General features: G+C 36.3%; 1 protein-coding gene across 8 annotated transcripts; it reads left to right on the forward strand.

Moving 5' to 3' along the window:
- Nucleotides 1–199: 199 nt before the first annotated feature.
- On the forward strand, nt 200–18089 carry gtpbp1 (GTP binding protein 1). 8 transcript variants are annotated; one of them, XM_005163999.6, is made up of 13 exons: nt 200–615; nt 3333–3444; nt 3534–3714; nt 4541–4889; nt 7372–7495; nt 7589–7703; nt 7774–7918; nt 8006–8188; nt 10340–10475; nt 10563–10741; nt 13970–14131; nt 14382–14420; nt 17004–18089. In XM_005163999.6, exons 1-13 carry the CDS (start codon nt 427–429, stop codon nt 17100–17102), a joined length of 2013 nt encoding a protein of 670 aa, XP_005164056.1. In that variant the 5' UTR covers nt 200–426; the 3' UTR covers nt 17103–18089.
- Nucleotides 18090–18781: the final 692 nt, after the last annotated feature.

Here is an 18781-nt window from a genome sequence, read left to right on the forward strand (position 1 = left end):
CATCATTTGCTATGCAATTATATTTTAATCAAGTAAATATATGCACCGCCCACGATTTGTCATTGGCTATTAATGCACATGGAGGCGGTTCTGGAGGAAACGATTGGTCAGGATGTGGGTGAATAATTCATGAGCAGGAGAAAAACACTCATGACTCATTTTCTGAACTTATTTAAACAAACACGTAAATGTGCGAAGTGAGGATCAGTCTGATTTCAGTCTAGCCGATTATCTGTTTAGCATGTTGTCCTGATAGCAGTAATATGTAGCGATACTTGTTTATCTCGACGCAGCAGGTTTTAACCTAGCGGTGAGCGGCGTTACAGTCTGAATGTGTTTGTGCTGTATCAGCTTACAATTGTTCCCCCAAAAGTCGCATCGTTTTAAAGTTGTTTAAGCTAAATTTTAATAGCCGCTGCCCGAGAGATGGCATCGTTAACAACGACGGATCCTGTTTTTAATCCTGGGGCCATGGGGCTACCAGAGTCTGTTGTTCCCGCTAGCATGTTCGCTCCAGGTCGGGGATGCGGCGATGATGACGAGTCGGATTGCTTCGATGACGGGGACATGTTCAACGGCGAGACCGTGGATCTCGGCATCGACTTCTCCAGCAAGGTAGGCCTCAAACAGAGTCCGCTTAGTCGCAGTCAATTCGCGAGTTTACTAAAATTGCATCATAATAACATGACAGTACGTTGAAATACTGAGGTGACTGCTTTAATCCTGTTCTCTAATGCGCATAACATTTTGACATTTTCACGATTTTACGTGCTGTCCACGGAGTGCTTGCAGCTGGCAACCTAACCAAAGCTAACCCGGCTATGTTTTTATCATATTTCTTATCGTCTGTAGCTAATTTATCAGTCGAAGTGTTGTATTTAAATGTGACTTTCTGGTTTATTAATCTGTGTGGGGGTTAGCTATAAAGCAAAAGCTGTGTTTGGGTTGAAAATCTGCATTAAAAGCAATGAATGAAAGACGGACGTTATTGGTGATTGAAGAGGTGACAACCTGACAACACAACATCTGATGAAATATCAACGCAACACAGGGATTTCCCTTCAGCAGGAGGTCGACAGAGATAAACAGACCAGAATGAGGAAATGATGTGAGGATTGATAACTTTCATTTACAGTCCTGAAGTTTAAACAATTAGAAACAGATCTAATGATATCACAATAGATAAACTATAAACAATAAAGCTTATATAGTGAATAGCATCTTCTTAATCTCTCTAACAGCTTTTTTAAAGGTTAATCTATATTATTAAAATACAGGCAATAAATGAAAACATTTTGACATAGAGTTGCTTAAGTTCAAATATTAGATATATTTGAATGCTCTTCCCACCTGTTCATTGGCATAAACATTCATTCATTCATTCATTCATTCATTCATTCATTCATTCATTCATTTTCCTTCGTTTTTCTTTATTCATCAAGGCTCCTCAAAGCGGAATGAACTACCTACTTATTCAGCATATGTTTTATACAGCTAATACCCTTACAGCCGCAACTCAGTACTGGGAAACATAAATATTTACTGCTTGCTAAATCACCAAATGTATTATAATTTTGCTATTAAAATGATTGTACTAGACATTATACTGTACTTGTATTATATACTGTGCCTTGTTATTCATTTTTCTTGTCACTTGCCACTTAAATATTAGTAACTATTTAAATAGTTTATATTAGCTTTCTAGTGTTTGACACTAAAGTTTGCTAGTTTATATCTAAATTTCTGGAGACTGAAAAAAAGTTTGATCAGAAGTAATTCAAAAGTGGTTAGATATATTACCTAAAAGCATTAATCATTACTTTAATTATGTGTTACTTTAATCTAATGTGTTTTGTGATCAGTAATATACTACAGGCTGTCTGCAGGGTCTTAAAAGTATTAACAGTTGATAAATCAATGTAGAGAAATTTAATTAAGGCCTATAAAAAGTTTTAAAAAGTCCTAAATGCTATTTTGCAAGGTACTAAATTTTATATCATTTTTGATTATGCAATGTATGGTTGTATGCTAAAGTTTGCCTGAATTAAATTAGTCAATATCAGGATGCTGTGTAGTTTATGAAATCAATAATATCCTGCTAGATTTGACATCATGCTGCTTTGTTTATTGCAGTAATCAAGGCAACCCTGTTATTTCTGCAGTTCTCTAAACGCCCACCTGCTGAATCAACTACATTTAATAGATTTTTATTCAGTATATGAATAATGTTTTAGTTTTGGATTAGTTTTTTCTTACATTAATATTTAAATCTACTGTAAGTAGAAATCTCGCCAGTGTTTCCGGTTGGAACCTAAAGTGATTATAAGGTCTTCAAATATCTTCAAAAGAGTCTTAAAAAAAGGTCTTAATAGGCATTAAATTTCACTCTCTGATTTCTGTACTTTACTAGAAAACTGTTAATAGCTAAGAAATAAGTACTAGTGTTAATTAAAAGTTAGCAGAAACATTCCATGATAAATGTGGCCTCTTTTAATATGAGCTTGAGCTACCAAAATGAGATTAATTAGAATTAAACAAGAACAAGAAACAGATTGCCTAAAATAGTTTCAGTAGATGTGTATAATTTCACCACAGGGCATAGCATGACATGCCAGCTACTCATAAGCAAGTCAAGGTCTGCATATCCACCAGTGTTTAACCTTGATGAATGTGGGAACTGGGACAGATGACTCTTCAGGTTTTCTGCTGTGGCAGCTTCCCTCTTATCTCTCATCAGACTGAGGGGAGGATCTCTTTTTTTGCCTAAATGTTTTGCATGAAGCTCCCTCCCATTGAGCATTTTTTGTTTTCAAAAGATATCTAATAGACGTATAAACATAGTCGTCTTGGCTAAAAACAAGGCTAAATTCGGGCTGTCAGTGAAAATCTAATAGACTTCTAAGAATAGGCCAAAACTAGTCTAGTCATCAAATAACCAGAAATGAATGACTACACATTTTAAGTTTGTCTATTTGATGTCTAGTCTAGTTTTGGGTTATTGTTAGATGTCTATTAAATTTTCACTGACAGCTCAAGTTTAGCCTTGTTTTAGACAAGCTGCCTACGTTTAGATGTCTATTAGACATCTATTAGACATGAAATTGTTTGCTGGGCTATCTCTTGTGTAGTCCTCATATCATCTGATGTAACATGCAGTAAAAGTCAGGCAACCCTGTTCTCTGAGTTCCAGTGATGACTTTGTTATTTTACTCTGATGTTGAGTCAGGCTGAGCCTTTGTACTGTCTTTATGGTGACGATAAAACAAACAGCAGGAATGTTGTTCCACAAGCACTGTGTGTTTAAAAAGATTATTTTCTGTCATATATCACAGCTAGCCCTAGTCAGTCCCAATGGTGAACAGTATGACTTATTACTACGGCAGCTGCGTGAGAGGATGGACGAGGGCTGCGGGGAGACAATCTATGTTTTGGGGGTGGGTTCAGGTAAGAAAATGCAATGAGCCCCTATGAGACTCGATGTAGCCTTTTATTTATTTTTTTAATGCTCATCAGCTTGTCTTTTGCTCTTTCAGATGGAGGAGACTATGGATTGAATGAGAGTGACATGCAAGCGTCTGTGGCCACAGTGAGGTCCATGTGTGAGCAGATCGAGGCGGACCTCATCTTGTTGAGAGAGCGCACTGAGGCTGGCGGCCAGGTCAGAGATTATCTGATTCGTCGCCGGGTAGGAGAAGCAGACTTTTTAGAAGTTAGGTGAGTGATGTCAATAGGGAAAGTAGTTTTTAAAAAAATTTTTGCATATAAAGGCACAATCCACTTCATTTTCATTTACACTTCTTCTCAAGACATGTGAAATAAAAAAGATGTTTAGCAGAATTCCCATGCTGCTCTCTTCCATACAGTAAATGTTATCTGTAAACAAACGGAATAATATGATAAAGTACACTTCTGTGCAAAGGTTTGGGGTTAGTAAGATATTTTACATTTTTTAAAAATCTGTTTTTAAAATAAAAATTGTATCAAATAAGGACACGTTAAGCTGATCAAATATGACTGAAACATTTAAAATGTTATAAAATAAATCAAATACGTTTCTCTTTTCAGTTAATTGTTTTTTTTTTTGCAAAAATATTAAACAGCATATCTGTTTGACAATGACAACTTAACTTCTTGAATAATTCTTAATTTCTCAAGGATCAGCATATTGTAGTGATATCTGAAAGATTGTGAGACTGGGGTCTAGAGTAATGATGCTAAAAAATCAGCTTAACAATTGCAGGAGAAAATGACATTTTAAAATGAATTAAAACAGAAAAGATGTTAAATTGTAATGTCATAACATGAAAGTTGATGCTGTATTTCATTGCCTTGTCCAATAAATGCTGCTACAATGAGCTTGAGAGGCTTTTTTTTTTTTTCAAAACAACTCCAAATCTTTAATTGGTAGTGTATGACTTGCTACATTATATTATTCAGGATCATATTTAATGTATGTTCTAAGTTCAATCAGAAGCTTTTACCTTTTTAACTGTAGTCATTTTGTATGAGTAGCTCACATTAGTGCTGTTGTTCTTCTCAGGGTGGCTGTAGTGGGGAATGTGGATGCCGGTAAGAGCACTCTTCTGGGTGTGCTGACTCATGGAGAGTTGGATAATGGCCGTGGCTTTGCGCGACAGAAGCTCTTCAGGCACAAGCACGAAATGGAGAGTGGCCGCACCAGCAGTGTGGGCAATGACATCCTAGGATTTGATCAGGAAGGCCAGGTAGTCAACAAACCAGACAGTCACGGAGGCAGCCTGGATTGGACCAAGATCTGCGAGAAGTCTTCTAAAGTCATTACATTTATTGACCTTGCTGGCCATGAGAAGTACCTGAAGACGACTGTGTTTGGAATGACTGGTCATCTGCCAGATTTCTGCATGCTGATGGTAAGCAAGTCACTCTCAAACCAAGCAGTTTGAAGTTACAGGAAATTCAAATATGTAGTACTATAGTAGTACCGAAGCTACGGTCACACTGGACTTTTCTCCCTGTAGACCTTCATTCATACGCACATGAATGTTGCAATGTTGCCTTGCAAAGTTCAAGCTTTGTGAACTCTGACCTGCGAAATTGTATCACTTGATGGTGTAAACCAACCGAGGATCAAAACATGACCTCTTTGGACATAAATTTAAAACATAAACCAATCGCATTTTTTTTTTAAACGTCTAATCATCTTGTTCAATACTGCCCCATTTCACAGTGCTGTAAGACAGGATTTCGCAAGCTCAAACTCTAGTGTGACCGCAGATTGATACTAGAAGTATAGTACCCTACTATAGTAAGGCTGAGCCAGTTTTAGTAAACCTCCATCATGTGGTTTCACACAGCAGGTCGCAGTTTACTATGATAGACAAAAATCAGTTTTAAGTAATCATTTTTAATCAATTGAGCATGACATCAAGATAATCCTGCTGTGATAATGACAGCTTTTTGTGTCTTTTTTTTTCTCAATTCGACTAGTAGCTCCGCAGACTCTATTATGCTTTTTAAATTTTATATAACACACTGAATTATGCTCTTTTAATTTTGATGAACAAAAAAGATTCACACCAAATATGAGGCAAGAATATGTATGTATTTTTCATTCACTTTTTCTATGGGAGTGCTACATATTTTTCGACTAAAAATTGAGACCATCACTGTCACTTAAATGTCACTCAGCTGTCCAATCACAGTGGAGGTGGGGTGGGGCAAATACCATTGACCAACTGCAGAAAAATTCTTAGAAGTTGTTCAATGACCTCAACAGTCACCGCAGAGAGAAAATGGGGGAAGAAATTGTTATATATTGTTTCTACCAGATGACATGCTGAGTTTATCATGTCAGATTATGTGCAAAATCCAAAACGGTAAAGTGGATTTCTGTTAATGAGGGTGACTTTACAGAAGGTTTGATTTGTTCAAGCCAGAGTTTTGACAGGTTCCACCTTCCCCCACACCACAGCTGTTTATCCCTTTTGTAGTTAATGACACAGGGAAGGAGAAAAAAAAGAAATGGGGAATATCATTGCTTGTTTGGCTCATGCTTGATTTAGTAAATTTAGTTTCAGTTATATAGTGTCAGGGATATAATGCAAAGGTTTAAAAGAATGAGACGAGCCGGTTTGTATTGACCGTGTGGTAGTGAGATACAAATTCTTTCTGCTAGCAGCGTGTCATGATCACAAGGAAAGTGAGGCCGAACTCACACTATGTACAGTTGCCTCGAATCGGGCCAAAGCATGCTTGTCCTCCCTCCCGTCTCCCCCGACGGCCCACACTCACACTACAATCGGGCCTGGGCACGCTTACGTCATCGATGCTGCGCTGGTCAGTGAGCGCTCTCGCTCAGTCGCAGTCAAATATTTCGCCGAACAGATCCGCCACTTTTGGCGCTCATAAACAATCGTAAAGCCCTCGTGCAGCAGGAATGAGAAGGTCTTCTAAAGGTGCGCAGCTGTCGTGCAGTGAGGGGTTTGCGTATTTAATAAACTACGGCAGTTTGCGTTCATTGAACAGTAAGATTGATTAATAAATCCATATGAAACAGTCCCTTTAAAGTCACGTCTCGCTTTCAGTTTCGGGCTTTGGCGTGTTTTGCCCAAGTGTACCGCGCTCAGGCCCACCTCTTCCAACCGGGCCAGGGCCGGCCAAGTGAACCGTGCTTGAGCCTGATTCAGCGCGCACACACTTCTCAAACGACCTGGGAAACGGGCCTGGGCACAGTACGGATGGCATAGTGTGAGTAGACCCTGAATCTGTAAATATAATGATAATTAGATCAGTTCATATGGCAGCAATAGCACCTCACTTCCTTGTTTTAGTATGGTTATATTTGTAAGATTAGCTTCTGATTGTAGTGCAGCATTTGCATTAACCTTTTTAGAAGAACTTTAGACTTGGAAATCAGCTTTAACCATATCCAAATGAAATTACCTCTGACATCAAACAAATCTGGGTGCACACTTCCAGTATGAGTGTAAAAGCCTCATTAAAGAAACCATTGGCTGTTTCATAACAGAGCTGCCAATCTTTGCTTGTTAAAAGGCTTTGGTGGATGCACAGCTTAATCCATTGGTTCTAAATCTTTATGAAATGTTTCCTTCTTTTGAACACAAAGCAATCTATTCTGAGTAATCATGGAAAAAAGCCATTGACATCCTTAGAAGGAACAAGAAAAAAAGGCATTCTTCATTATATCTTGCTTTGTGTTCAAACAAGGAAAAAAACTAGCTGCTTTGGAATAATTGGAGGATGAGTAAATGATCGCAGAATTGACATTTTTAGAGAGAACCATCCCTTTAAATGTGACCACACTTTGTGGCAGTATTAAGTTTGGAAGTAATTTTTGACATCTTAAATAAAAAAAATCTTTCTCTTTTACAGATTGGAAGTAACGCAGGAATTGTTGGCATGACCAAAGAGCACCTGGGTTTGGCATTGGCCCTCAACGTTCCTGTGTTTGTAGTGGTTACTAAGATTGACATGTGTCCTGCTAATATACTTCAAGGTCAGTCCATGCAAAGCTATTGTTCAACCGATCATAAATGTATAAAAAGATGTAAGCAGGGCCATGCTAATAAATGTAATGCTGTCTTTTCAGAAACCCTGAAGCTTCTCCAAAAGATATTGAAGTCTCCAGGCTGCAGAAAGATCCCTGTCCTAGTTCAGAACAAAGATGATGTCATCGTCACAGCGTCCAACTTCAGCTCTGAGAGGTACTGCACTACCTGCTGAAGTTTAACACAGTTGTTGACGCGTTCACATCAATATTTGTTTGTTTTGCAGAATATGTCCAATCTTCCAGATCTCTAACGTCACAGGAGAGAACATGGACCTACTAAAGATGTTCCTGAACCTGCTGTCCTCCAGAAGCTCATTCAAAGACCACGAGCCTGCTGAATTTCAGATAGACGACACATATTCAGTACCAGTAAGCAGGAAAGCCATCTCTGACCATGTATTTGTATTGCTCCCTTTTTTTTGAAAGTCTGATTTTTGGATTTTTTTTATTTGGTAGGGTGTAGGAACGGTAGTATCTGGAACTACGCTACGAGGGCTGATTCGACTCAACGACACTTTGCTTCTTGGGCCAGACCCGCTGGGTGCTTTTCTCTCCATCACTGTCAAATCCATTCACCGCAAGAGGATGCCTGTAAAAGAGGTCCGCGGTGGACAGACCGCCTCTTTTGCTCTGAAAAAGGTATGTGGAGTGGGATACAGGCTAAATATTAGGGATGCCACAATACTCAAAATAATAGTGAACTGTTCAGTACCTCTACACCTCAATATACAGTGGTCCCTCGTTATTTGCGGGAGTTATGTTGTAAAATTGTAATTACAAAAATTGACTATTGTAAAATTCACAATAGTCGAAATCGGCAAAGTAGTCCGCTTTATTTTTGACAATTATAGATGTTTTAAGGCTGTAAAACCCCTCACCACACACTTTATACACTTTTCTCAAATAGGCACTAACATTTTCACACTTTTCTTTCTTGTTTAAACCCTCTCAAAGTTAAAACTTTTGTAGAAAAATAAGTAAATTGTTGTAAAATGAAACCAAAGATCACGTCAGGCACAAACATTCATCACCATCAGCAAAAGGTTCATAAAGCTTTTTAGCTTTTGTGCGGATAATGTTTTTTATCTGGCAGCTAGCTCTCTGCAACTCTCACATGGTCGCCCACTGAAGCTAAGCAGGGCTGCGCCCGGTCAGTACCTGGATGGAAGACCACATGGGAAAGCTAGGTTGCTGCCGGAAGTGGTGTTAGTGAGGCCAGCAGGGGGCGCCCAATACTGCTCAGTGAGCGCCGTCTTTCGGATGAGACGTTAAACCGAGGTCCCGACTCTCTGTGGTCGTTAAAAATCCCAGGATGTCCTTCGAAAAGAGTAGGGGTTTAACCCCGGCATCCAGGCCAAATCTGCCCACTGGCCTTTGTCCATCTTGGCCTCCTAACCATCCCCATATTCCAATTGGCTTCATCGCTGTCTCCTCTCCACCAATCAGCTGGTGTGTGGTGTGGGGTCTGGCGCAAAATGGCTGCCGTCGCGTCATCCAGGTGGATGCTGCACACTGGTGGTGGATGAGGAGATTCCCCCCATTGTGTGTAAAGCGCTTTGAGTGCCCAGAAAAGCGCTATATAAATGTTAGGAATTATTATTATTATTATTAACACCATTCATTCATTTTCTTTTTGACTTAGTCTTAGCTTTATTAACCTGGGGTCGGCACAGTGGAATGAACCGGCAACTTATCCAGCACGTTTTACGCAGTGAAAGCCCTTCTAGTTGCAACCCTTTACTGGGAAACACCCATACACTCCCATTCATACACATACTCTATGTATGATTTTTAGCTTATCCAATTCACCTATAGCGCATGTCTTTGGACTTGTGGGGGAAAGCGGAGCACCTGGAGGAAACCCACGCGAACACAATGAGAACATGCAAACTCCACACAAAAATGCCAACTGACCTAACCGAAGTTCAAACCAGTGAACTTGATGCGAGGCAACAGCGCTTCCTACTGCACCACGTGCTGCCTTTTTTGAATAATTTATATAAAAAATAAATAAATAAAATTGAGCATTTCCCCCATTCTTTTAATTACTTACTTGAGGCGTTTCTAATTTCTAATGGTCCATGCTGTTTAGAGCTCCCCAGAGATACTGCAAGGCTCTCCACTTCTGATGAAATGAGAATAGTTTTTTTTTTTTTTTTTTTTGGTAGATTTTGTAATTTATTTTTTTTTAGCACTCTTGTCATGTGTGATGTCATATAACGCCTGTACAGCGTCTGTAGAGTTCAGGTGTGGCTGCACTTTAACACAGCCTGCCCATAAGTGGCCAGTGGGAGAGACCATGTTGTGAATCTTTATCATTTATTTAACAACTAATCCTGGCTCATTTATGAATCAAGCATAACTGGAACATTAATATCCCTAAGCGAATTGGTTGCAAACAATTTACTCTGCATTACACTCACTCAGAGAATTGTTTAAATTGTCAACTCATTCCTTTTTAATTCAATCTTTAATTGTAACAGAAATTAGGATTAACTCACACCTAAATGGTTCTTAACTTTTAGGAGTTTCTTTTCTCCATTGAAAACAAAGGAGGTATTTTGAAGAACATTGGAAACTGCTAGTCATTCACTGATTACCATAGTAAGGGGGAAAAACAGCATGGAAATCAGTGACTGGTTTTCAGCGTTCTTCAAAAACTGGAAAGAAAAAGTGGATTGTGATTAAATGATGACACAATTGTCATCTATCTATGAACTATCCCTTAAAGAGGAGTCATTAGTTGATGAACTGTACTTATTTGTCTCTCTTTATCTGCCTCACCTTTAGATCAAGCGCTCTTCAATAAGGAAAGGAATGGTCATGGTGTCGCCAAGATTAAACCCACAGGCATACTGGGAGTTTGAGGCGGAGATACTAGTTTTACATCACCCGACAACCATCTCACCTAGATATCAAGCAATGGGTGAGAGATATGCTCACCCTTGATAACTGTTGAATACAAATATATGAGATTTATTTAGATTTTTTCCATTTCTCTCCCTTCCCATAGTGCACTGCGGTAGCATAAGGCAGACAGCCACTATCCTGTCTATGACCAGAGACTGCTTACGCACAGGAGACAAGGCTACCGTACACTTCCGCTTCATTAAGACCCCAGAGTACCTGCACACAGACCAGAGGCTCGTCTTCAGAGAGGGAAGAACCAAAGCTGTGGGCACCATCACTAAGGTCAGCTTCACTGGGCATAAGACCACTGAGGGTGTTGGTCACATCCAAATACACCGTTTTAGGATTTTTAAAGATATCAGCAAGAAGATGAGAATTAAATGTCAGGTTGTTGTTGGTATTATTTAAGATTATTTAAGAAAGTTTTAGAAAAGGTTCTTCCAAAACTGAACACTTTTTAATTATTAATTTAGCTGCAGGCCATTTCTTTCTTTAGCAGAAAAGATATTATAAAGGACAATTCACCTAAAAAATTCTGTTTGTTTATTCGCCCTGAGGCCATTCAGTTTGGGGCTGTTTTTCTTTTAAGTAGAACATTTTAAAGAAGATTTTTAGCTAGAATAATGATCTTTAGTGATTGATAAATGCAAATGGAAAAAGTCAAAAGCTGCCGGCTCTATGAGAGTCTTAAGACATAAATGAGCAAAACAAAGTAAAACGGTTCACCCAAAATGAAATTTCTGTTCTGAATTCCTCACTATCATATTGTTCCAATCCCCTGAGTCTTCTTAAAAATACAAATTAAGATTTTTTTTGACTAAATCTGAGAACTCTCTCATCCTACATAGACAGCAAGGGTCATGAGTAGACCCACACAGAATTCCCCAGATTTTTAGCCCATCATCGAGTCTATTTATTTACTTGTGTAAATGTGTGTAAATTTATATTTTTTCAGTTTTTAAATTAATTCAGTAATAATATTGACTGATATGAAAGTGTTCCTATGATTTATTTACAATACAGTTTGTGTAGTAATATTTTCTGGCCTTAAGTGGATGTATTATATGAGGCACTTTGTAAACATTAAATAAAAGTAAAAAAAACTGTTTTTTTTTATTTATATATTTCGTTACGATACTCCCAAAATCATTCCGCATAAATCTGCAGATTTTTTACAAAATTGTCAGCAGAATAGCTAAAAATGTCTGCAGATTCTGTCTGGCCCTGCGATATTTAAAGTAGAGAAAACGAACGAAAAATGTCAAAACATTGCATGTGACTTCACTAGTCCAACTGTAATTTTGTGATGCTCCAAGAATACATTTGTGCACCAAAAAATCAGCAAAGATGAGTTTGTTCACCTATGTTTTCGGTGTCAGATCAGTGTGTGTTTATTGTGGGTAATATAACACCCATGTATTGCGCTGCTTACTCTAATGGTAATATGCCATACTGCCTGTAAAAAATGGGTATTCTGACATGTAGGAAAAGAGAAGACCAAGACAAACTTTTGTTTTTTTTAGTGTGCAAAAGTGTCCTTGGAGCTTCATATTATCACAGGTGAACCACCAGCTGAACCAAGCATTTTTATTTCTGTGTGAAATATTTGGCATTGCAATTGTCAGGTAAAAAGCAAACCATTATATTTATTTTACTTGTAACTGATTACTTAACGCTTCTTAGAAAGTACATTTGGACCTTCAAGGATTGTCTAAACTGAGCCCTGTTCACTTGCATTAGATGGAAAAAAATAGTGCAGCCTATTCTTTTAAAACCTGAATCTTCAAATTTTCTTTCAGCTGAAGAAAGAGTCATGGGTGTCTTGGAATAAATAATCAGGACATTTTCATGTTTGGGTGAATGATTCCCCTCAACTTGAGATTCCTTTTGTAGATCTGTTTGCTTGGTTTTACATTAGGCAGTTTCATGTTTCTCTGTAGGCATTTTTAAATTCATTTGATTGTGCAATCATTTTTACTTAAAGTTCCCAAGAAATCAAAATGATAATCATATGATTTAGTCAGCTCTCATTGCTAGTACAATTCATCTATGCATTTTTATAAGAAAAAATAATGTTTGCCCTTCAAATCTTCAATTAAAATCGGAAAACGCCCTTCCTGTTTATTTTCAGTTAAATTGTCAGACTACGTACGTCTTAGCAAATGGCCGTGGCTAACATATTTATTTATGCTGCTCCAATTGTCAGTTTTGACAACAAACAGAAATGAGGATGAGGAGGAGGTGTCTGTTAGGTTGTAGTAGCTCTCCTTAAACCCTTACCCTGATCTTTCTGAATGAAATTCCTACCTTACTACATCATTCAGCTCACAATACAAAAACAATCTATGCCCACTGTTTTGTCATATCATTTTCTGTTTCTCTAGGAACTGAATGACCATATAAAAGAATAAGGGTTGCAGCTTCTGGTTCATGGGGACTTTAAATTATAAAGCAACGTTACGTTTTTGGAAGAGTTATTTAAAGCTGCTTTTTTGCTGCATGGTGTGGTTCGGAAAAGCTATTTCGTTTAACCAACAATAGAGCAGTGAGTGCTGCTGACTATTAAATGTGTCTCTGTGATCAGCAGTGTGTGTATTGGTAATGCTACGGCTCGTTTAAAACCTCGTCCAAAGTGGTACGAAAAACAAATGACCAGGTGCTAGATACGGAACGTAGTGGAAAAGCCCACAAAGGTGAGACATACTAAACCAAACCATGCTAAAAATACAGGGTTTCTGCGGGTCTTAAAGTCTTAAATCTCAAAATCCAAATTTAAGGCCTTAAAAAGTCTTAAACTTACTGAAAATATTAAGTTGTAGGTCTTAAATCTTTTTTCAAAGGTCTTAATTTCTCTTTGTACATTGATATCCAACCTGGCCAAAACTCATGCAATCACCAACAATCCAACTCAATGAAACTTTAAACTTATTATTTCAAAAGGTCATTTTAAACTCAATTTACCATAATGGGTTAATTATTTTCCTTACAATAACACTTGTTTAAAAGTGCTCCATGTATTTACTGCTGAGGACACTGACTTGGACAGATTGTTGTGCATCTATTTAGTTTATTATAGTTTGTTTACATTTTTTTTTTAAATTTTATTTAAAGAATTTATGTTGGAAAAAAAGTGTATGCATATAAGTAGATCTTGATTTTACACAATATTTAAAATATTGTATAAAAGAGTGTAGGAAATATCTAAAATATTATAATTTTTTTATTATTAATGTATTATTGTATTATTAAATGTATTTAAAGCATTTTTTGATAGGGCAAATATGCTAATCTTTTTCATCTGGGCCATTTGAAAAATTCCTTCCTCTTTAGCCCTTTATTAGTCTAAAATTTCATTCATGATGGTCTTAAAAATGACTTAAAATGTCTTAAATTTAACTTGGGGAAAGCTGCAGATAAAAACCCTGAAAAAAAAAGTTTCATTTTAATTTTCTTATTTAGTTTTTTATTATTTAAAATAGTTTAAATGACGTTTAGTTTCTTGGCTTGTAGTTACTCCTGTCAACAAATAATCAGCCATCAAACTCCAAACCTCCTCAAATTAAGATGCAGTCAACAAAGAAAACCCCGGCTAGAAGAGAGGATGGAGGAGCCCCGTCCAGTGAGGAGGCCGTAAGCACAGCACCGCCTGCCGCTCAGAACACACCACAACAGGTAATCTTGACCAGATCAATGTGTTTAAGAGCATTGCTTTCCTGCTCTGCTTTGTCTGATCTGTCCAGTCTAATACCTCTCTGTCACTTTCTCTCCTCATTCCACCCGTTTCAATTTTGTTTCACGCAAATTTCGAATATTTCCTTTTTCTTCACCCGTTGTTTTGCTCCATTCTTTCTTCCTTTATTTCCCCATGAAACGCTTTGTTTTGCTTTCGTTTACCTTTTTTGTTTTCAACTTACTGCTTCAGACAGAAATGGAGGAGGACCCTCAAAACAAAGAGAACAAGGTAAAACAAGGGAAACAAGGGACTCGCTCATTTCCAACACTGCTAACCCCCCTCACTGGAGCTGTGCTGTTTATATGCTCTTGATGGTTTCAAAAGATTTGCATGGAAATGAGTGAAAATGGAAATGAGTGCAAAAGAGTGGCTGGTTTAATACAGGCTGGTTTGCAGTTTTCCCTCCAAAAGGCTATAAATATGCTGTGCATTTAAGAAGTCATGCCTAGAATGCCTGTGAGCTGTTCTGATAAGAGTCAACCAAATAATAATGACTGACATTTTAGACAGAAGCTCTTCTGAGGCATTAATATGGTTGCTGAAGACAACGAGAGATGATTGGTCAGGAAATGACACATTTCTTGTCCACAAAACAAGAGGTTTTGAATTGTGTTAATTTTGTTTAATGGTTGAGTTTTAGACCTTTTAGATATACCTTTTTTTGTTCAATTTTAGGTTTTGGTGTTTTAAAGATAAATACTGACGCTTAAAATCAGTTTTTAGCAGAATAATTTAAAGAAATGTTATTTTCTCTTCCCCTACTTGTTCAAAACCTATCTGAGTTTTCTGCTGAACACAAAAGAGGATATTTTGAAAAATGCTGGTATGCACCCATTGATTTGTCTTCAAAATATCTTTTATTCAACAGAAAAAAGGTTTAAGAAGGGTTGAAGCCACATGAGGGAGAATAAATGATTGATTAATAGAACACATTTTTGGGGGGCAGGTGAACAATCCATAGTTTTAGGAATTTCTAAGTTCTGCGCTCAACATTTTAACAATATTTCAGTTATTTTAAATCATCGGTCAAGAATTCAACCAGGCAAAATTCTAAACTTCTTGTGTAATTTATTTGCAAATTGATTAATACTAATGAACTGTTCATGGACTAGTTATTCTGCTAATTTCTAGAGATATATCTAGCTGCAGACCCTCAAGCACACACAATCTAGCACACATGATCTAGGCAGGGGTGAACTATATATGGTTAATGATGGATCAGTCTTCTATTTTTTTCTTGTTAAATGATGAATAACTCCTAAGGAGATTTATCGCCACCTACTGAATTTCACAAATATGGCGATCCAGACCGTCCGTGCTATGATCACAATTCATTGTATTGTAAACAGTTTATGGTTTCCCATTTGAGTCATTATTTCATTCTTATATCGTAACAATCATTTTAACATTGTGCAGTTTTGGAATTTGAATTGTGTAAATTTGTGTAAAATTGTGTATGTAAATAAAAATAGTTAAAAACCCTTATGACTTTATATACGTATACACTTACACAAACATATTAGACTGTTTTATTGTCGGATTAAGTGTTAATACACTAATTCAGGATCTTAATGTTGTCATACATGCATACATAATCGTTTTGTAGTAAAAATATAAAAAAATAAACAATATCACAATAAAATGAATTACTATAGTAAATTATTTAAAATTAATAAAGTTATAAACTAATTTAAACTGTTAGTAATATATAATATAGTGTGTGTGTGTGTGTATGTATGTATATATATATATATATATATATATATATATATATATATATATATATATATATATATATATTTGTTGCAACTATAATTATGACAAATTACCAGTACTTAATGTTTTAAAGACAAAATATTACTTACTATAATTTATTTACTATTTAATGTGGGAAATCATAATAAAATAGTTATTAGAAATTAAAGCAAATAAATGCTATTCAATCGCTGGAGTAAAATACTAATATAGTGTAATACATTTTTATCAAAAAAAAAAAAAAGATTTGTATCACATGTAAAGATCTATTGTGACCTATACATATTAACTTGCTATTATTTCCCTAATTACAATGACTCTATTATATAAATTAATAGGTTTAGATGTCCAGTTAGATCATTTATATATCTCTGAAGAATGTTTCAGCAAGGTCAGCAAATGAGTACCTGCTATATTGACTCTGTCAGATAAATAATGACTGATTGAAAACTGCTCAGTCGACCATATTTGTGAAATAGTATACACTACATATATATATACACCATTTATGGTTCGCCTTTATCATGTGAGCTGGATTGTGTGTGCCTGAAACGTGTGTGTGTGGGTCTGCAGCTAAATATTATTGTATTACTATTGCATTCTTTTTTTCTACTCTTAATAGTTTTAGTTGAAAATCAGATAATATTCCTTCAAAATTTTAAATAAAAATATTGAAATTTAGAGCATTCTCCCTCTTCCATAAGAAACCAATTGTACAAAATAAGAAAACACATGATATAATGGAAAAAATCTGTTATTAAATTGATTTCATTAACAAAATCTAGTCAATTCTAGTCAAAACGTTGGTAATGTGTTGTCCAAAATCAATTAAAATGGGTGAAAACATGGCATCAAAATAAAAATACATTACCAAAATACAAAACAATCATAAAACGACAATGTTGTCAATTTATTTGCAAAACTCCTGCATAGGTACAGCAAAAATAAATAAACAAATAAAATAAAAAAATTTAAAAACAAGCGGTCAGGATCAGATGTGAAGTTCAGAAGTCTACAATCATCTTAGTCAACTTCTTTCCTCTTTTGTTCCTGAAGCCAAAGTCTGGAGGCAGAAGACGAGGAGGTCAGCGGCACAAAGGCAAACCTCAGAGCAACTCCACAGTGACCCTCGCCGGTGCCGTCGGTGGATGTTAAACTCAAGAGTCCAGTTGGCCATCTATCCATCCATCCATCTTTTACTCATGCCTTTTAGCAACCCACACGGACCACAGCACTCCAGTGACCAGGCTCAACCGTTCACAGAACCAGCACACGCACGCCCTTTTTATCTATTTTAACTTATTTTAAGACGTGCGTGTGTCCGTAGACTGTATATACCGTAGATATTGAGACTATAGGACCGATTTACTGCATGGTGGCTCTGTTTTGGCTGTAAATGTCGACTTGAAGGATAAACTTTACGTCCGTTTCTTCTTGCTGAACACATCATATACTTGCTCAACTGTTATTTTTGAAGGTAATTTCATTGGAATGATGTAAAACTCATGTAGCTGTTTTAAAGGGATTATTAACAAGCCTCGTCACTCAACCGCTTTTCATTGGAGCTAGTGTTTTCATTGTGGACCATGATGATTAGAGCTGGACCGTTTCACATGCTTTTGCTAGGTTTTTATGAGCTGAAGCTAATGGGACACTGATTGTGAAGTTTGTTGGCAGCTAGTTTTGTGTGAAATGAGAATTGGCAATTAAAAAAAAACTTTATCTAATTAAACTATTAATGCTAATTACAATATATTTAGAGCTCCTCAAATCTTTGTTTAAGCTGAGAAATTTACTCAAGTGTGCCTGATACACTTGGCTCAAGTTCTGCCAATATATTTAACAGTTTTAATAAGATATTTCAAATTCAACCATTTGTTCAGTTTTCTTTCCCCTAATTGTTCATAATGGGGAACCTTTTCAAAATAGTGCCAGCTGTTTTTGAATTAGGAAATAAAATGAGATGAACGGCCTCCAGAACATGTGCTGTAAATCGTTTCAGATGGTTTAGCTGCTCTACCAAGTACTTTAGTATTTGCTCCTTTCAGGATATTTGATCAGCTGGACCATTCTCTGCATTTACATGTCGTGAAACTCACTTTCCACAAACAATATACAAATAAACAGATGTTGAGAATTTCAGAAGTGTTTGGTTTTGTCTCTGCTAGACTTTCTGAACAGTTTTAACGTCATTTAATTCAGGGGTCAATGACTAAAGGCTTGTTTTGAGAAAAAGAAAACACTTGTGGAATAAGTCCATATCTCTGATGTACTATAGCAATTTAATATACTTGTAGGTCAGCGTGATTCATTGATATTATTTCAAATAATTCATTCATTAAGACTTGACAAAATCACGTTAGTCTCGGCAAACTTAAGATTATCTTTTACACATTTATAACCTAGCCACTTTGACCACTGAAGTCATTTTTAAACCATTACACACGTGTATATATATTATACATTCTAATATATTAGCTGCACTTTTATATATAAGGATATATATATATATATATATATATATATATATATATATATATATATATATGAGATAACAGGTTTTTACAAGTACAATAAAAGCAATTACTTAAAAAATGAGAAAGATTACACAGACAGATAAAGTAGATGTGCATAATGTTAAAGTGTTTGCAATTAATGATACATTTCCTGTACATGACTTGCACGTCCACTGCAAAAAAAAAAAAAAAAAAAAACAACAGCTTTGTTAAAAATGTATTTTAAATGAAATTTTTAAAAGATTGAATTTGTCCATATTTGACCCAACATTGGATTAATAAAAGCCAACATATTTTTTTAAGTGTGTGATCACATTT

This window comes from Danio rerio, chromosome 3 (genome assembly GCF_049306965.1).
Source record: "Danio rerio strain Tuebingen ecotype United States chromosome 3, GRCz12tu, whole genome shotgun sequence".
Taxonomy (NCBI): Eukaryota; Metazoa; Chordata; class Actinopteri; order Cypriniformes; family Danionidae; genus Danio; species Danio rerio.

Bases quoted from the DNA above. Each gene is read 5' to 3' on its own strand.
- gtpbp1 (XM_005163999.6), top strand. From the start codon at position 427: ATGGCATCGTTAACAACGACGGATCCTGTTTTTAATCCTGGGGCCATG. The intron at 616-3,332 runs GTAGGCCTCAAA...CATATATCACAG, and splicing joins GCATCGACTTCTCCAGCAAG to CTAGCCCTAGTCAGTCCCAA. The intron at 7,496-7,588 runs GTCAGTCCATGC...CTGTCTTTTCAG, and splicing joins TCCTGCTAATATACTTCAAG to AAACCCTGAAGCTTCTCCAA.